The sequence below is a fragment of the Thamnophis elegans genome, chromosome 9 (assembly GCF_009769535.1).
Source record: "Thamnophis elegans isolate rThaEle1 chromosome 9, rThaEle1.pri, whole genome shotgun sequence".
Lineage (NCBI taxonomy): Eukaryota > Metazoa > Chordata > Lepidosauria > Squamata > Colubridae > Thamnophis > Thamnophis elegans.
The window spans coordinates 60,691,083-60,711,695 of NC_045549.1; the positions used below are offsets into that span (position 1 = coordinate 60,691,083).

The following is a 20,613-nucleotide window of genomic DNA, read 5'->3' on the forward strand; positions in this document are numbered from 1 at the left end:
AGTTTTAAAGTTTTACTATATGGTATTTGTTCTGACCCCCTTCTCCATCCAGTCACGAATGCCGAGACAAGCTTAAATGGAATGTCCTTTAATAACAAGACACCAAAACCTCGGTGGCTGAAAGCCAAGCAAAACAAACAGAGAAGGATCTTGGTAGCAACTCAAACAAACTCAGGCAGCAATAAACACAGATAAGGCTTGGCAGCAATCCAGCCTGCCGAGCTCACAGTTCTGTCCTCCGACATTCAATCCTGCATTGACTTCTGCAAGAGGGGCGTGTCACAAGCAGTCTTTTTTATAGTCTGGAGAGGAGTCTAATGACCATCAGCTGGGTGCAATTACCTCCTGTAATTGCGTAATTGTTCCTGATGCTGAGTAGCTTTTCGATGGTGTGCATCCAGGAACAACTCACTGCTGGCTTTTGGATCACTATCCCTTGTCTCCTCCCCACTGGTCCAAGGCTCAGGTGCCTCCTGGTGGCCAACCAGCCTCTCTGTGCCCTGCTCGGAGTCAGAACCCTGTCCAGGGTCCTCCACATTCTCCAGAGCCGATTCATAGGGCCCCTTGTTGTCGGAGTCTGGTGGCAGCTCCAATGGCTCCTGCTGGGCTACAATAGATATTTATGCTATTTTAACTTTTGATTGGCATCAACCCAAAATTGGCTATAAGATGGGTTGCTATACAAATGTTTTAAATAAAAAATGAAATGCATAAAATAATTTCATCTTTTTGGTTGAGTTGGAACAATAATGCTCACTAAATATGTGAAAAGTATTTTAAAAATTGTTAATATTGTGAAAAATATAAACATCTTACCTAAAACCAATCAATAATGTCCATTTTGTTAAAAAAAAAAACTGAAATTACACTTGTACAGACAAAGGGATAGTAAATTAATTGTGGTTGATAAGTCACTAATTTTGATCCACAGGGATTATCAAATAATTTTAAAACTTGTAATGTTGATAACTGGATATTTGGTCACCAAATAAACCTATTTCACTTAGAATATTCGTTTTAATTGTACATCACTCAGAATCATTCTGCAAATGAGAAGGGTTGCTTCCAAATTTGATATATGAACAAATGTGCAAAAAACTGGTATCATTGGGAAATTACTCCTGTTAAATGTTTAAACTCAGGTTTAGAGCTATAATTCTTATTGACTCAAAGATCATAGATGAGATCATTGGGCAAAAGTTTAATTTGCCCATGCATATGTTAAGTAAGCTTATGTTTATGAAAATAATTCATGGGCAAGGTCTTTATGATGGTCATTTTTTTTACAGTGCATTACACATTTCTAATTTACAGCGGAATCTCACAGAATTCTTATGGTCTTAATATGAAAAGTAAAGTGGACCAGACTAATAGCAATAGCACTGAGATGTTATACATACTGCTTTACAGCACTCTGAGTGGTTTCAATGTCAGCATCTTTTCCTCAACAATCCGGGTCTTCATTTTAGCAATTTCAAAAGGATGGAAAGCTGAATCAACCTTGAGCCAGTCAGGATCAAACTCCGGCAGTGGGTAGAGTTAGCCAGGAATACTGCATTCTAACCATTGCACCAACATGGCTCTTGCTGCTGAGGGCAGAGGGCTTCAGTTTTACTGAGGAAACATTATCATAATTTAAGATGCAGGACCTAATGCCAAGTACTTCACCAAGCTATCCATGATGCAACACCCTGCTACAGCATCATTTATGAGGTAAAATGGAAGACCACCTTTCAAACTTCACTGGATCATCTCTTCAAGAACATGGAAAATGTTCCATTTCAGATCCAGAGAATAAACGTATAACGTTGATGTTATATTTCAGTGTAATGCTCCCATCTATGTAAGGTAAGAACTGTTTTTTTATACTTGTTGGACTTGAGAACAAAACAGACTTATGAGCAGCCTCTGAGACCATTACTCATTTGTAATTAGAGGATTTAGTGATACACAAGACAAGAGACTTTGAACATGGGGTTGGTCTACTTGTTTACCATTTCTATCTAGATGATCTAAGACTTAGAAAAGCGGTGTTGAAGACAAGAACTACCACACTACTATTCCAAGGGGCAAGAGTTAGGCTGTGGAGACTTAGAATGGCTTTTGTGAGTTGCATTCTACTATAAACTTAGTCATGGATTTACAAAAGTGTTTTTGCAATTATTAGTGTTACATAATAGTGCTGCATACTCCAAAAAGAGGAGAAAGATCAAAAAGGCTTATTGGGATATTTTTCTTTCAAGCAAGGCTTGCAAATGGTCTCTAGCAGCTAATAATTCAAATATCAAATTCAAAAATAGCAGTGCAATAGCTCTTGCTATTGAATCTGTATCCTCCATAGATTCCAAAGATAAGAGAGTATAGCTCAGAATGCCTTTAGGTCAATGCTATGCAAATATCATGCTATTTACCAAGAAAGTTCAAAAGAAAAATTATGCAAGATTAAAATACGTTGTGCTTTAAAAATATTATTTGCTTAATGCTGGGCTGCGTTTTTATGAAATCAATTGTCCCTACTTTGATTTGTTTTGTTTTTTTTCAGGCTGTAAGTATTTGATAGAATCCCTTTATTGGGAGTCATGGAGGTTCTGATCAATAAGACTATTAATGGCATGTTAATTGAGTGGTTATAAAAATGGTTTGAAAATTCTATTCATAGAATGTTCATTACTGACTTATCACGAGAAGGCGTCCTGAGCTAATAAGCTTCAGCATATTTATCAATGACTTGGATGTGGAGGTTAAGGTAGTGTTTCTGAAATCTGTGGATGACACACAATTGGGTGGGATACTTAAATGTTGTTGATAAAATTCAAAATAATTTTGATAGATTGGATAAATAGGCCAAACATAACAGAATGAAATTTAAAAGAGTAAGCATGTTTTTCACTTTGCTCTCAGCAAACAAATACGCAGGTGAGAAAAATTACTACATAGCTTAGTAATGATACTTGCAAAAAAAAAACCTCTTTGGAATAAAAATTAATTTAGAACTGCATATAAATTGAAGTTAATGTGACTTGTTAATGTAACAGGAAATTCAATTTTGGGGTATACATCTATATATTGGTTCAAAATTTTGGGAAGTATTCATTCTTTTTTACCTTACGCTGATTACTGTATTGTGTACAATTATTAGCATCATATATGAAGAAGGTTTCAGACAAACTTGAATGTAGTTAAATGACGGAAATAAATTTATTTGTTCAGAATAATTAGTATCCCACAACTGAGAAGATGGTTAGCTGTATAAAATTTGAGGAGCCCTAAATAAATCTATGACTTGGTAAATCCTAAAGCCATTACATCAATTGCACCATACCCTTTGGGAATAAACAACCTTAGTCAAATAAGCTTGTTAATAAAACAATTTCTAATATAAGACACAGGGTTACTTTAGAAAAAGTATGTTTTTACTTTTTCTCACCCAAGTAGTAATTAATATGCCACCTCTATGGTATAAGTGATTACAAGATAGTTAGATTCAGCCCAGAGCAGGTGGCATTGAATTGCACTTGGAAAAAATCTGGCAGTTCTTATAGTAGTGGCATCAACATGGATGAATCTAACTGCCAGACTGCCACATGCTGTAGCAGCTGAAATTTCTGGACAGTCTTCAAGTACAGCCCATTCACAAGAAATTACAATATTACACCTGCAAATTAACAAAGGCATTTCTGACTCCAGAATGCCTACAATTGTCACACCAGATCTAATTGTACAATTCAGCTTCTACCTGTTGTTCAGTTAAGAACTGTGGGAACTCCAAACTGTGAGCCACATCCATTCATCGGTGCACAAGCCACTCAAAATTAAAAATAGACCAGCTTCAGACTCTGGTTGAGTATTTGAATCCTTAGCCACTCCAGCTTCTCACACTGGTTGACTCTAGCTCTTATTGTCATCCCTTCCATAATTCATCACTCAGGAAAGAGAATCATTGCAACATAGTGTTGCTATCTCCCAACCTCCTTTTGAGCTGGCCCCAAAATATTCTGCGGTTGAACATAGTGAAAGCTGCTGATAGACCAAGCAGGACCAGACATATTGCATTCTCCTTACCTATCTAACATGGCAACCAATTGTTTCCAACCTATTTATTTTCTGCCTACTTCAGAGGAACATGTTCTTATTCAGATGTCTTCCAAATCTGGCTGACCCCAATTCAGTCTGAGATTCAGACGTTTTAAGTTTGATTACATGTGATTACTTCTGCAAAATATTATTGTTCTTCATTCTTACTAATTTATTATGCACAGTGCCAGATGTCATACTGATTTGCAATCCAGAAAGGTAGTGAATCATTAGGATATAGCGCACCAAAAAATAGAGGCTTCCAAGTCAATTACTTGTAAGATAACTAAGTTTTGAAGTCACTGGAGAATACATTGCAATTGATGTGGTTCCTTGCTTATGGAATTCTCACTACAAGAAATATTTCTTGCCCAAGGCTATCCTTTAACTGTTTCATGAAGTTTTTCTCTGGAGAGACGGACTCTTAAATCTCTTCAGATAACTGTTATTATTTAATCCATTTTCTCTGAATCCAACTATTTCTGTTTCTAAAGGCTACATTTTTATATTAGATTTTCCAATATTTAAGTATACTTTTTGGATGGAGCTTTTTGTTTCATTCCAGTCATATATCATTAGTAAATTCCTGCATCACATACCTATTCACATCACCCTGCTTCTGAATAATACTTGTACTCAGGTTAGTTAAAAAAAACAACATATTTTCTAGTTCACTCAGCAACTTATACAAAACAAATCAATATTTAGACAATTTACTAGGAAGCCTGTCATTATGCACATTATATACAAGAACAGTGATCATTTGAGGGATAGATAGATAAATAAATAGATAAAATAGATTATATACAATTTTATACATTTTAAGTTTCCATTTGCAAAGAATCATAACAATGCATGTAAATGAAAAGAGAGCTACAGAACATCACAGTCAACCTTCTCCTCCATAAAGAAATTCACTAAAACACTCCTAAGAATAGATATCTCAGGGTTCTGTTCCAAGCAGTGGTGGCTTTCAATTTTTTTTAGAACCTCTTCTGTAGGTGTGGCCTGCTTTGTGGGAGTGGCTTGCCAGCCATGTGACTGGGTGGGAGTGGCTTGGCAGTCATGTGACTGGATGGGTGTGGCCAACTTGTAAAATGTGGTGAAATTCACTTAACAACACTCTTGCTTAGCAACCAAAATGTTGGCTCAGAAACTCTGGCATTTGAAGCACGCAAATCTTAACTTGACTTGTTGTCAAGTTACAAGACCCTTGCACCCCAACCCTTTAGAAAAAAAAACCCAGGAGTGTTCAAACTTGACAGCTTTAAGACTTGTGGACTTCAACTCCCAGAATTCCTCCTCCAGTCATGTTGGCTCAGGAACCCTGGCATTGAAGTGTGCAAGTCTTAAAGCTGTCACATTACAAGACCCTTGCACCTCTAACCCTTTAGAAAAAAACCCAGGGATGTTCAAACTTGACAGCTTTAAGACTTTAAGGTTTAGATAGAACTCTTAGAGGCGGGCAGGGTGATTGATGAGCCAGCCAATCAGTGAGTGGTGGGTGGGGCAAGCGTGGTGTGGACGGGCGGGGGGAGGGAGCTGGAACTGGTTCTAAATGGCACAGTAGATTTGTGGAACCTCTTTTATAGAAGAGGTTAGAACTGGCAGGAACCCACCCCTGGTTCCAAGTAACACCCCTAACGAAAGAAGACGCTAAAGTTTGAGTTTTGTCAAAGTCCCATTTTATTTGAGATGTCATATTGGCACATCTGGGAAAACCTGAAAATCTGAAAGTTTCCAGATTTACCCCACCCATGTGAAAGTTCAAGACCCTGCCCAGCATCCACATGTCCATCACATGATCCAATCAGGTATCATCCAAGCTGGGAGTTACCTCCCAGTCATCTCATCACAGCTGCAGGGCCAGTCAACCTTGACTTTCTGAGAAACAATGTTATTATGGCTACATATCACCCACCCACTCTGGAATTTTGATCATGTCGTAGATATCATAAGTCAAGTCACCATGTGACCAGGCTTGATTTTATGATTTTAAGTGTTAAGCCATTAAGTGAGTCACTACAGTGTAAAGCAAATATTGTGGTCTTAAGTGAATCACGTGACAGTAAATCCAAATCCAGTTTATCCAATAGGAATTTTTTGCCCAAAACAATAGCAATAGCAATAGCAATAGCAGTTAGACTTATATACCGCTTCATAGGGCTTTCAGCCCTCTCTAAGCGGTTTACAGAGTCAGCATATCGCCCCCACAGTCTGGGTCCTCATTTCACCCACCTCGGAAGGATGGAAGGCTGAGTGAACCTTGAGCCGATGAGATTAGAACCGCTGAACTGCAGATAACAGTCAGCTGAAGTGGCCTGCAGTACTGCACCCTAATCACTGCGCCACATCGGCTCTTCCCAAAACAAGTGCAAAATACAATCATGTAACCATTATATGCTACAATTGTCATAAATTACCAAGCCAGTTACTAAGCACCTGCAATACAATCATGTGATCAAGGGAGTAATATGGCAGACAAAACTTCAACAATGAATCATAAGCAACTTTTTGTAATTCTTGTAACTTCAAATGATTGTTAGGCAACAGCAGGGATTACCTGTAATTACTACCTACAAGTATCTGTCTCAGATCTTCCTACAGCTATACCAGGCATATTTCATGCAAGTAGTTCATAAAGCAGTTTGGAACCAAATCCTTTTCCCAGTACAGATTAGCAGTCATCCTTGCAATGAATTTATTTAAGAAACATTTCAAGCTTTCTTATATCAACAAATATGGATATTAATTTTAGGTAAAGCATTCACTAGAATCTATATTCCTGTCACATTCCTAGATATAGTTGCTATATTATTTCTAGAAGCAAGACATTATCTGTTATTTACCATAGAGCAATGTAAACAGATTATTATAAGAAGTAGGGAAAGTCTCCTGTTTAATGTGATTGCTTTTGCCAGCTGTTCATATTTTTCATCCTTTAAGGCAGCCAGTGATGTAAATAGCCAAAAGAATGCCACTCTAAAATAATGGCCCTTTTCATGTCCCACTTCACGTCCGTTGGGAAAAAATCCACATATTCTCTCAATTGCTCACTGAAAAAACAGCAATTTCATGGCCAGAAAACATAGCTAAGAAGTATGGATGCATGTTAATTGGCTGCCCCAAAAGCATGAAAGTAAATACCTGCTTGTACAAAGGACTAAACAGTCTTCTCTTTTCTTTCTGCAAAAAAAAATCTGTCTCTATCTCTCCCCAAATCTGATCCAAAATTTCACATGTACAACATCTGAGTATTTGACTCTGCATAGTAGTAGCAATAGCAATAGCAATGGCAGTTAGACTTACATACTGCTTCAGAGGGCTTTCAGCCCTCTCTAAGCGGTTTACAGAGTCAGCATATTGCCCCCACAGTCTGGGTCCTCATTTCACCCACCTCGGAAGGATGGAAGGCTGAGTCAACCTTCAGCTGGTGAGATTTGAACCGCTGAACTGCAGATAACAGTCAGCTGAAGTGGCCTGCAGTACTGCACCCTAACCACTGCGCCACCTCGGCTCTTGGTTTTTGCAAAAAAGAATACCACTTATAGTTTGTTTATTTATTTATTTATTTATTTATCTATCTAACTATCTATCTATCTATCTATCTATCTCTCTCTCTCTCTCTCTCTCTCTCTATCTATCTATCTATCTATCTATCTATCTATCTATCTATTTATTTATTTATTTAATTGACTAATGATATAATTAAATTATGGTATCTATTATTCCATTATTAACGTTTATTTGTTGTGTGTTAAATCTCTCTTATACGGAGACTGTCCGTATATTTGGCATTTAAAATAATGGAAACAAAAAAAAGCAGATTATCAGATAGTGGGAAATGGGATATTACAGATGGGCAGATGACAGAAATCTTGGCAATGGCTAGCATAGTTACTATTACAGATGTGTGATTAGTTTCTTTGTTTTTGTTTTCTAATGATTGTTTCTGCTTTTCAATCTTTTTTTCAATCTTGACTCCTGATTGGATCCCATGGAGAAATCTATGCCAGAAGACTTCTGACAGAGAAGGCCGTGGAAAAGTTTTCCTAGCAATGTTTTGAATGTGGCTTATGACTGCACTCTTCCTAAGGCTGAGAGGAAGTGACTAGTTGAAAGTACCCAACTGGCTTCACTATCTAAAGCAGGTGTGGGCAACTATGGTCGCTTTACGACCTGTGGATTGAGCCAAAAATTATGAGAGTTATACATCAAACCAGTCTTTCTTTCTAAATAATTTTATTTTGGAAGGAGATAGAAAGATTTGGAGTGATGCTTCAAAAATCTTTGTACTTGCCTAACTGGTTAGGTAAGTAACAAAAAAAGGAGAACATACTATTCTTAGGTTTGTACACAGCATGCAATATGCCTGTGCAAATAATACAATATGCAAGGCAGTGCTGTGAATCCACTCCTTGAAGCTGCACAATAGTCACAGCTGCTCAAAGACTCAGTGAAATTGTTTTGAAGGCTCCCTGAGGTTCTCAGCAGCTGTTGCTGCTGCTTGGTAACTTTGACCAAAAGATCTTTGGCATCTTTGCCAAATGATTTGCACAGTTTTTAACAATCAGTGTACTATGGTATAACTTTCATAGAATGAACCTTTAGATTATTTGATTGATTGACTGATTTTTAATGACATATTCCATGTGGTTGACCAATCTTGGGAAGTTTTAGGTTTACTATCTAATCCCTTTAATTTTTAATACTGATGGTGATTTGATCATGTAGTGATAGCTAACCAGATGAAGCCATACAGGTTCATAACTCCGCACACTGCACCAAATCCTTCTAATGGATATCTTGCTGAAATACTTTACACAGTCAATTAAAAAAAATAGTTAGTATTCAGCAAGAGTTCCAGAGACCACCCATCATAAAACACCACATAATATATAAAAGAAGCTTTTAAATAGTTAAAAAGTTAAAGTTGCAGGATAATATTGGAAAAATAGTATCAGAGACTACCAAATTGATGGTGTGGTTCAAATGATGAAATATTCTGAATAACTAAATTAGTCTGCTATGAAATCCAGTGCAGTATAATAAAATTTTAGACAGCTACTAGAGAGTCCTGCCCTTTTGGCTTATTCATAGATATTTCTTTACCTAAGGCTAAGCAGAAAAACCAAATCACTCCTTCCTTCCTTCCTTCCTCCCTCCCTCCCTCCCTCCTTCCTTTCCTTCCTTCCTTCCTTCCTTCCTTCCTTCCTTCCTTCCTTCCTTCCTTCCTTCCTTCCTTCCTTCCTAATTTGGAGCAATAGTAATAGAATTGATATACTTTGCCAAAAGGAGTTAGCAATGTTTTTCTTGCGAGGAAAATACCCTTTACAATTTCATTCAAAATGAAAAATATTACTTTATTCTGGAAATTGAAAGTATGATGTGTATGTAGTTGTTCAGCATTGCTTTATTCAAGTGCAGTAGTAGTAGTACTATAAAAATAAGCTTGTAGATAATTTTCTATTCTTATTTAGGGTCTCTCTGAAAATTGTAATAAGCTTTTTTGGTCATAGGAAATATCTTTGTATGTTAATCTACTACTTGCGAGTGAAAAGGAAGATGATGGATAAGTTGGGAACTATGGTTGGAATCAACAGTTAAAGGCCCATCCTTGAAAGAGATATTACTGGGAAGGTCAAAATGACAATTACTTGGTTTCAGAACAGTTGATACATTTAACTGTCTAGCACTACATATGGACATATATGAAGATTATATCAAATATATACTTGATATAATTCACAGTTCTAAATTAATACTATAATCCTAGGGCAAAAGAAGAAGTATCAGTGCCCAATTAGAGTTTTCTGTAAGAAATTAGTGAAAAGTGAATGAACAGAGGAATACTTTTCTACACTCTTCCATATCAGGACAACTTACTAACCAGGAATTATGGTAAAGAAAGTTGAAGTAAAGGAAATAAATTGTGAAGATGTACAATGCTTTTCAAACTGTGATCTGATGGATATGTACTTCCAATATATTCTATTTATTTATCAAGAGGAATAAGAAAGCAACTTTTCTTGACACAAGTATAAGTGATAACCAATGAAAAATATCTGAGTGTTGATTCTTAGAGTCTTAGATTAAATGTGCTTAAACACATTTAAATCTCCTATTATTTATCTTAACTTCTGGGAATGAATTTCAGAAGAAATGGTTCTCCAATATAGACAGGTTTTGTTTTGTTTTACAATTTATATTACAGAAGTTTTTCAACTTCCATTAATGTCAAAATAGTGAAACTAAGCAGATTGAAACAGAAGCTAAAATAATTATTTCAAAAGAAGAAAAGGGGAAGAGACAGTATTCCTCTTCAACTAAAAATTTATTTTTAGAATTATGATATTATTATTAAAAACAAAGTTTTAAAACTTGATGAGATCTATAGCTTAGTATTTCCATCAAAAGGCTTTCCTGTACTTGTTGAAAACCTGCAAATATATGCATTGTCTTTGAGTAATACTATTTGATTAGAGGCCTGGTGTACTGTACCTTATTATGTGATGAAATGAAGCAGAAGCAGTGGAGAAAGCTTTTAGAAATATGTTTTTCCAGAAAGAAGCACAGATTAAATGACTGGCCAGACTTGAGCTACATGGGAGGGGAGGAGTAGATTTAGGTCAGCCACACCCTAGAACTTCTCAAGACACTTCTAGAAGATTGGAAGAGTATAGCTTTAGTTTGGCAAGATTCTGTCCATTAGGTGTAAGCAAACAAAGAAATATATTCGATTGACCTGATTATGAAAACAGTAAATAATCATTGTGGCTATTGATTCCTATATGTGAAAAATAAGATGAATCAAGTGACCAAGTGGTTTTGAATGCAAAACTTTGAGAATATTTTTAAAATGTATAGGTGATAGAGACATGCATGGGAAGAAGGAATATATTCAATATATGATTTTTTCAACCTGAATACTTATAAAACAAGGAAAGAAAGATACCACATGAGCCACAGTGCAGTGGTTAGAGTGCAGTACTGCAGGCTACTTCTGCTGCCAGCAGTTTGGCAGTTCAAATCTCACCAGGCTCAAGGTTGACTCAGCCTTCCATTCTTCTGAGATGGGTAAAATGAGGACCCAGATGTTGGGGGCAATATGCTGACTCTGTAAACTGCTTAGAGAGGGCTGTAAAGCACTGTGAAGCGGTATATAAGTCTAAGTGCTATTGCTATCTTAGTGATTATAAGTGATATAGCCTTAGCAAACAAAAATGTCCATATACTTAATTATCCTGCTTTGATTCTCTGACTTTATTACTATGAAACTAAATAATCATATTCCTATTCAAAGTATAAATAATAATGACATTACATCTAAAATCAGACATGAAGCTATTTCCTGAAAGTTAACTTCTAGGATCACAAATAAAAATAGGTGGTGAACCATTCTTTGACTTCTGTTTCATAATGTGAACATGATTAATAAAGCTATCATATGTTGTTACAGTTATACCACACTGTAACTTATACATTGAGCCAGCACATATTACAGCTCCAAGGAAGATTAAATTTATTTTCTTTAATTAAATGATTAAATGACTTCAAGGTAGTGATTAATGATTATGAACTTATTGGGGAATTAAGTTTCATAATCATTAATCACTACTTTGATTAATTTTGTTTTAACAACAACAACAACTTTTAGCTTCATAGTCTATCCTTCTTTCTTCAAAAGTTAATTAAAGATGAGATGAAATTCAAAATATAAAAGGCCATCTCTCCCAAAGATATTATTGTTAAAATTCAGATTAGTTTTCTATTTGTATTGTCAGTGAAGCCACCCTGGCTATTGAATCAGATCAAAGTAATTTTTACCAGTAACAATTTTTCAAATCAATAACATAAAATAGAAAATGCTGCAGTTATGTTTTTCAAGATAATAAACGGTTAAATTAAATCAACCTGCCTTAAATTTTTCTTCTAACTTTTGAATGCCCCCCCCCCCTTTCTCTTTTGGTTAACTGATTTATCTCGAAGAACTTTTTTTCTTGAAGCCACAACCAAAGTGCCAAGCAAATTAGTTTCTGAATACCAATGATTACTGGAGATACACAAGAATTGCCTAACCTCTTTTATAACACATCAATAGGTGCAAAAGTAGCCATTGTATTTCAATCCCAGAAGATAGCTAGTCCAAGCTCATGGTCTCTTGGTTTCTAACCTGCTATATTAAGCACTGCCCAAACTAGTTCTCTTTTACCCACCCTCTCTTTCTCTTCTTATTCCTTCCTCCAGGTCTTCCAGAACTGAAATAACATTTGCAGGTCAATCTTTCTCTATCAATGTTCTATGAAAAACAAGTGTTACTGAAACAACTTTTCAGTATACCCAAACATTATCACTCCTATGCAAGCCTTGTTGGTTGCCAATCAGTCCAATTCAAAGTCCTAGTTGCCCTTTGACCTTTATGGCAAAGAAACTAGGTATAAGAGGAACTGGCTATTTCAATTGTTTTTTGCCCACCCAGTATGTTTCAAAAAAGCAGGTGCACTGCAGGATTATCTGTATTAATTGTGCCATCTTAAGGGACCAAGAAAGCAAGCCTTTCTTTGATGCACCCCTGCCCTCTGGGACAATATATCCCCATATAAATCAATGGTATCTTGAAGTTCAGAAAAGGACTCTGGCGTTCCAGTTGATGTTGTGGCTGGAAAATGGCAGAGCTGTGCCTGACTAGTGAAATGCAGCTGGCAACTGCTTGCTGGGAGACCTTATGAGGCCAAGCTGCTCTGGAGGGGTGGTGAAAAAAGGAGGTGCACTTCATTGATAATGAGGAAACCGCAATTTCCTCATTGATCCGAAGAAAGCTCTCTGGAACGGCAGCAGGGACGATGACCATTTTGGTCTGTCACAAGCTGGGACAACCAGGACGCTTGTGCTGGAACAGAGTGTGGACATAGCAGTGAAACTAGGTGAGATAACTTCCAACTTTTACCAACTTTTTAAAAAATTCCAAATAGTAAGAAAGCGGCAATTGGATTTATGGAGAAGGATTAAAGACTAAAAATCAAAGAGAAAGACTAAAGATTAAAGTTTCAGACACAAAGAATGTTTTAAAACAAGAAAGCCTGGAAAAAATTGAATAACATTGTGAAAAGTGATTATTGGGAGAAACTGCTTTTGTAAACTCTATTTTTAACCCCCCTGAATGGTTGACAGTCAGTTGTTTTGACTTTTACACTCTGTTGAATGCTGGGATTGGGAGCAGAGGAGCCATCTACTAGAGGAAGAAGATTATTGCAATTTAGGAAATCTGAGTGAAAGTGATGAAAGGAGAGAAGGCAAACAACACCTGAAAGACTATTTGACCTTGACTTTATCTCAGGGGGCAATTTAGAAGCTTGGAAATATCTATTGAGCTGTTTGAAGATTTTTAAAACAAACTGAAGTATAAATACTAAAACCTTATTGAACTGTTCATTGAAAGGTGGACTTGAGAGATTTGAGGAAATCTGGTGGGCCAAGTTGGATTTGATTCACTAACATCATTTGATAGATCATCCTATGAGGCAAAAGAAGGAAAGCAACAGAAAGGGTGGGGAAAGAATAAGAAGAAAAGACAAATAAGACTTTAAAATGTGGATATTTGGGAAGGTGTAAACTGGAAACCATAAAGACTGTAAAGTATAAATTTATAGCTTTTAAGGATTAGAAAGCTAGGGGACTTGGAGGAATACTGTATTTTTTGGAGTATAAGATGCACCTTTTTCCCTCAAAAAAGAGGCTGAAAATCACTAAAATCACTAAATGTTGAATGTTGTATCACATTTTTCTTTAATAAACTTTGTAGAAAAGAAGATCTTTATTCTCACCAAAAATAAGACTAAATACCAAATAGTCTGAACATTTCACAGACTTTAAAGCATTACCTTGGTACTGATGATATATATAAAGACTTAGGAGGGAGGCAATAGCAAACTACTTCTGAAATTTTGCCAAAAAATCTGCAGGACTCTGTTCAGACAGTTACTAGAAATCAACACTGATTTAAAAGCACCAATAACTTTTTTTTTACCAAGGGTATCTATTTTATTTATCCTTCATTTGTGCTTTGATATAGATTTAATTTTACAAGCAGCTCCAAGTTAAAGAGAAGAAATGCAAGCAAAAATTGTTTGTGTTCAATTTTTTTCTCTCCCATCCCCGTCTCCACCCCCAACACACTTTAAACAACAACTACTGTTTTTGGAAGCAAATCTTGATTTCTAATTTTATTAACATCTTTTCACCTGTAAAATATTTATAGCATTGCATGTTAAGAAAAGTTGTGTATGCAATGCTGTTCTGTTGATTAAGCCTCACTTTAACCATATCACCCCTAAATATAATTCTTTATTCTTTATTGGCCATGTGTGATTGGACACATTTGGTATTGTACATTAAGGGGGGTGGGGAGAGAAAAAGAGAAGAAAAATGCATTCATCAAGAATCATAAGATACAACACTTATTGATAGTCATAGGTTGCTAATAAGCAATCAAATAATATCATTATTCACAGACATGACTATGAATTTATGATCCCTGTGAAAATACTGGCAGGAGAACATGGGGACAGGATTTAATATCAGGCAAGAGGAATATCAAAATATATTTCTTGATGAATCAAGTAACCTAAAAAGTGGATTTACAAAGTTGTATTCTTTTCTGCGCTCCTATCCCAAAAATCTCCAATAGTCTGATTTACTCAGCTACTATTTGCCCATTAAAACTTGTTTTCATTGCTAAAAATATGGATAGCAAGGTGATAGTTATACATGAGTTACTGCAAACAATTATCCTATATCATTAATATTATTTTTGAGTATTTTTATTAGCGCCTACTACAATGTAGATATTTTTCTCAGCTTGACTAAATTAAAATCCCTCAAGCTGCTTTTCCAATTTATCAATGAAAAAGACACTTGAAAATACATTTTCACATATTATTTCCAATACTTTGGCATCATAATTCCTTTAGACTTCTCTATAGACAAGACACTTTTGTTAACTAGTTGGCTCGATTACTTTAGTTTTTAAAATAAAAATTAATGGAAATACAAAATATAATCTGTTGAGTGATGACATATGATTGGAGTTTTTGTAGAAGTGTGACTCATCTAATTTACAACTAGACTGATCTCAACCTTTTGCTATGGGTAAAAGGTTAGTTAGCTTTATACTAGGAGCTTTTTCGTTGATTAAATGTCAGGACAGAAACAGAAAATGCTCTTTGCTTCTCAAATATCACTATGCCATCTAAAAATGATGCCTCATTGATTAAAAAGAACATAACATAGAGGCAGTTTGCTTAACCAAAAGACTTTATAATATTTCACCATTTCAACTGTATGCTTCCATGAATAGCTGTTCCGCATACTCCGCCTAAATGTCATCTGATTCCACATCATTATGCATACTGCATTAGCTTCCTAATCTTGGTCATGCATCTATGAATACCATACAAGCTTTGACACTGACAGTTTTGTAAGGAAGTTGCGAGATTGAAAATGTTGAGTAATTCAGAGAAGAAACTGAGATAGCATAGGTCCATCTGTTAACAGATATCCAGATGTCAGAGAAAGGAAGTTAAATAATCTCTAATGCATATTTCAGCAGCCATTCACACACACACACACACACACACACACACATCCCTGAGGTTCATATGTATGGCCTATATATTTTATATAGTCATGACATAATATTTTGTTTATTCATGATTTAGTTTGAATTTGAACCCTTCCTGTTATCTACTTATAATCAAATAAGAATTCCTGTAGGTGCCAATAAGAATGTACCTGACATTGTGATTTATTAGTGCTGTACTTCCTAATTTGAATTAAAGACAAATTACTCTTAATTCAAATTGGCAAGTGTTGTCACCAGCTATATATACTATGATCTCCGTCTGCCTTCTTGCTGTGCTGTCATTTTTTTTAAATAATCATGCAAGATGCAAAAATTAGTTAGCTTAGCCCTAAGCAGACTCAGCGAAATAATAATGAAGCATCGTGTCAATTAAGGATTATATCTGCCAAATATATAGCTTGAATTTAAAACTGGCTTGAGATATCAATGAAACAGCTCTGATAATCACAAGTGGGACATCACTTCATATCTTGGGTCAACTGTAATTCCAGTGTATTAAAGCAAATAATCAAAGTTCTGCATAACTTTAATTATTACTTCTCATTTATTTCATGATTTTCATTTTCTCACCCATTATAAACTATAATTTGGGCAACTTTGGGAAACCATTTCTGTTTCTTTGCTGACACAAAACTTTCAGAAGTTTTATGTTGTGACCAATTAGAAGTTTGGTTTTTTTGAAAATACTGAAAATAGAAATTGTAAATTATGGGGAATGTCAGGAATGATAAAAATAGCAGTCTTTCCAAATGAATCAAATATTTAAGCTAGAATGTTCTGCATTTTAAAATAAAGTGACAGTATCATTACAATCTACTATAACTTTAATGCCTTGATTTCTGTATTAATAAATACAATTTCTAATGTATTTATTTATAGATTTTGTTGATTTTGTCATTGATCATATGCCTATTATATGATTCTCATCTCAAATTCCACATACACACAGACACAATGTAAAAAGTTAATATTTAATCGTGACTCCTCTCCAAAGTGATGAAACATCACTATTTTACAACCCAAATATTGGAAATTAAATAGATGATTTTTTTCCAGTTTTGTAACACATGTTTAAAAAACTGGCTTTTCTAAATGATTTTAGATGGTATTTCCTCAATTCATTTCCTGCTCAAATTAATCTAGATTATTCAAATAATAACTATGTTTTTAAATAATTCAGTAAAGATAAAATGTTACAATATTTATCAAAACATTAATGACCATAAATATGCTTTGGGAAGTCGCAAAAGATGGTGAATGTTTATTTTTAAAGCTATCTCTTACAGTCAGAGGTGTACACTCAGATATTCAACCAGCAATGGCACTCTACAAGATGTACATGAATTAATTTGAATAAATGAATTAATTCTTAGATTATGGGGCATTTTTATTGGCCATTCTCCCTCCCTCCCTCCCTCCCTCCCTCCCTCTCTCTCTCTCTCTCTCTCTTTCTCATATGAATATATTGCAAGTAAAATAATATTATCTTGCTCACTTTTTTCAGTATATTTGAAGAGACTTTTAATGCTTCATTTCAGTTTCAGACACTATTATTATTATTTTTAAAAATTCCTAAATTAAATGTTCAAAGTTTTCTAATTTAGTTTCATTTTTTATTGTAAGTGGAGGTTCTTCAACATTTTCTAATGTTTTCAATATTTGTAGAATCAGTGAAATATTATTCTGTGTTAGTGACTGATAATGTCATGTAAAATATACAAAAATCCACTTCCAATTATCACCTTCCAAGCATTTAGTATTCATTTCCATTACCAAGTAAGTCACGTTTATTCTGAACATTAGATAGTTTGGATCACAATTTCTTTCTCTATTTAATATTGGTGTCATGAATAGTAACTCCTGCAAGAAACAATGGAAAATATTGGGTTCCAAGGAAGCAGAGTTTACAATATTAAAGAAGCACAGATGAAGGTTTTGTCTCACTTCAGAATGGTTATGTCCAACCTGATTCTGAAAGGGGAAAAAAAAAAAACTCTGAAAGATTTTTACCATGGACAAACATCTCTCGCAACCAGAATATTGTTCTAGCAGCAATTGCACAGTGATCCAGACCAAAAATGAAAGTGGCAATAAGATTGCTAGTAGGTAGAGAAACTAGAAATAAGTAAAAGCTTGAAATATTATGTTCCTTGTTGCTGGGTTTTGAAACTTATCTCAAAATCTCAAGTTGTTTTCTTTGTTTGGGGTGGGGGGAGAGGAAGCAACTAAATATGTCATGATAAGCTCCACATTCAGTTTTAAAAAATTGCAGGATCTAGTCTGAATTGATCACTGGAACCAGAGGATTATTCTTCCAAGCTTTCCGACTTGTGCTGGAGGGACATCTTATCCACATTCTTAAGAAAACTTCTCTCATTCCAGAATGCATGAACTTGGCTGTTTTAGGCATAGTATTCATGTGGTGCCTGGTTGTGTGTGGCTTTTAGTTATTGATTGGGGTATTGATGGCAAGATGTTAACTCATTGACTGTTGTTTCTTTGTGCTGCTGCAACCTGGGCTCCTAAGTACCTGGTAAGCTGGTGGTAAATCAGCACTCCTGTTGACTGACAAGGGGCCCGTTTCCAAGGCTTCAATCATTCCTCTGGCTTTTTTAAATCCCTGATCAGCCAACAGTCTTAGTAACTGTGAAATTAAATGCATGTCTTTGTTCATTGCAATGTGAGGCTACCAATGTTTGTGTCTCCTTGTCTAACTGTTCGCTCATGTTCTTGCAAACTGTTGGTTAGCTTCCTCCTGATCTCTACTATATAGTTATAAGGGCAATCCAGACAGGGAATTCGATAAATTACATTAGAAGTTTCTCCTGCCTCCAAGCGTTCTTTGTAATGCAAGATTTGTCCTGGAAAGGTAGCCTCTGGGCAGTGGCTGATGTGCAGATCTCAGAAGCTGCATTCAACTGCTTCTGAAATATTTTTGATGCATGGCGGGGTGTGCCATATAACTGCTTAGTTTCTTTGCCATGAAAACAATTTTGATTTTATCATGAACACAAGAAATCAAAGTTCTATTTTTTATAATGCATTTCTACAGTTTTATGTCAATTTCCCTCTCACTCCTTTGTCTCCTGACGCCTTGCAACATTACTTCTAAGCATTTTTCCCACTTTGACAATTATTTACATGAAGTAGGGTCAATGATGCAGGGCAGGAGAAACATCAACAAAGAGAAAATCCGTATTGTTCATGCTATTCTGACTTTAACATTGAAAGGTTTATAGAAAACCTTGTTTAAAAAAATAAATACATTTGTAGGCATATGAATATATTATTGCCTTATGCCAGTCAATGACCTGACTGCATATAATAAGGTCAGAAACACAGAATTAATATAGAACAAGTTGATAGCATCCTTTAAAATTATTGAATAGAAAGACTAAGAAATGAGTTCTCAATTCTTGATATATAGGGTACTTATTTTGTTGGAAGTCATTGAACTTGGCACAATATTGTAGATTATAAATATCATATATTAAAGAGATATAGAGAATATATATTCTTTTTCCTCTCCCATGTCTCTATTCAAAGTGACTTTGTCTCTCTAAACATTGTAGCTTCTGCTCATAGATTAAGATTAAGATTTAATTTATTTGTATGCCGCCCTTCTCCGGGAGGGACTCAGGGCGGCGAACAACTCAAAAGGGGAAAGGAGATACAAACACAATACACGTAATTAAAATACACAAGAGTCATACAGCCATACAAGTCAAGAGGGGAGGGGAACTCATCAACCCCAGGCCTGCTGGCACAGCCAGGTTTTGACGGCTTTCCGGAAGGCCTGGAGAGGGGTGAGGGTCCGAATCTCTGCGGGGAGTTCATTCCAAAGGGCCGGAGCTGCAACAGAGAAGGCCCTCCCCCGGGTGGTAGCCAGATGGCATTGGCTGGTAGACGGAACCCGGAGGAGGCCAACCCTGTGCGATCTAACGGGTCTGTGGGAGGTAATTGGCAGCAGGCGGTCTCTCAAGTACCCAGGTCCAATACCATGAAGGGCTTTATAAGTTACGACTAGCACTTTGAAGCATATCCGGAGACCGATCGGTAACCAGTGCAGCTCGCGGAGGATAGGTGTAACGTGGGTGTTCCGAGGTGCACCCACAATCGCTCGCGCGGCTGCATTCTGGACGAGTTGTAGTCTCTGAATACTCTTCAAAGGCTGCCCCATGTAGAGCTAGTACAATCAATCAGAGAAACTATCAGATGTATCAGCCTTACTATATTAGACATTCTGCTCTGATCTAAACAATTAAAAATGCTTGGCTAAAATAAAAAAAAAAACAGGTATTTTTTAAAATAGCTTTAAAAATTTCTTCAGTGTCAATTTTATTTTAAGTGTATGATTTTATGTGTTGTACCTTTTCGGAAATATGTTTATTTGTTACTTCTCACTCATGTGTTCTTTCTGTATATCATCAAATCTTGCTCATATCTGGAATTTGTACAATCATTCCATATTGGATTTCTCATTCTCTTGGATTTCCTTTTTTTCAGGGTAATATTTTCCAGTGTGTTGTGGTGCAATGGCCTAGAGGTGGAATTCTCGCCTCACAATGAGGAGGTAAAGGCAGATATTTCTACCTCTGGACAAAGTGAGAATATATCTGTTGAACAAAACTCCACATTGGCGACCAGAAGGGCATTCGGCCAGTAAACATTTTGCTAACTCCATTCAGTTGTCTAGACTCCACTCAGAAATATCTACCCAGTATATAACCCTTATGTGCTTATTTTATATTTATTGACATAATTATGTTATTATGGTTTTATGCAACTTTAAACATTTACATGGATGCTCTATTAGTATTTACTGATTCTATAAGAAGCAAATGGCTTGTTGTGTCTCACACCCTTACTTTATCTCAGAATCAGTTCCTGAACATTTT

The 20,613-nt window shown here is 35.8% G+C and overlaps 1 protein-coding gene across 1 annotated transcript in view; it reads right to left on the minus strand.

Annotated features, from left to right (window-relative positions):
• Positions 1-18,389, minus strand: part of FSTL5 (follistatin like 5) — a 180,918-nt gene extending 162,529 nt beyond the window's left edge. The window contains exon 1 of the mRNA XM_032223653.1: positions 18,246-18,389. Within this exon, the coding sequence (XP_032079544.1) occupies positions 18,246-18,389 (144 nt within the window). The remainder of the gene's footprint in view (positions 1-18,245) is intronic.
• Between the last annotated feature and the right edge of the window lie 2,224 nt (positions 18,390-20,613).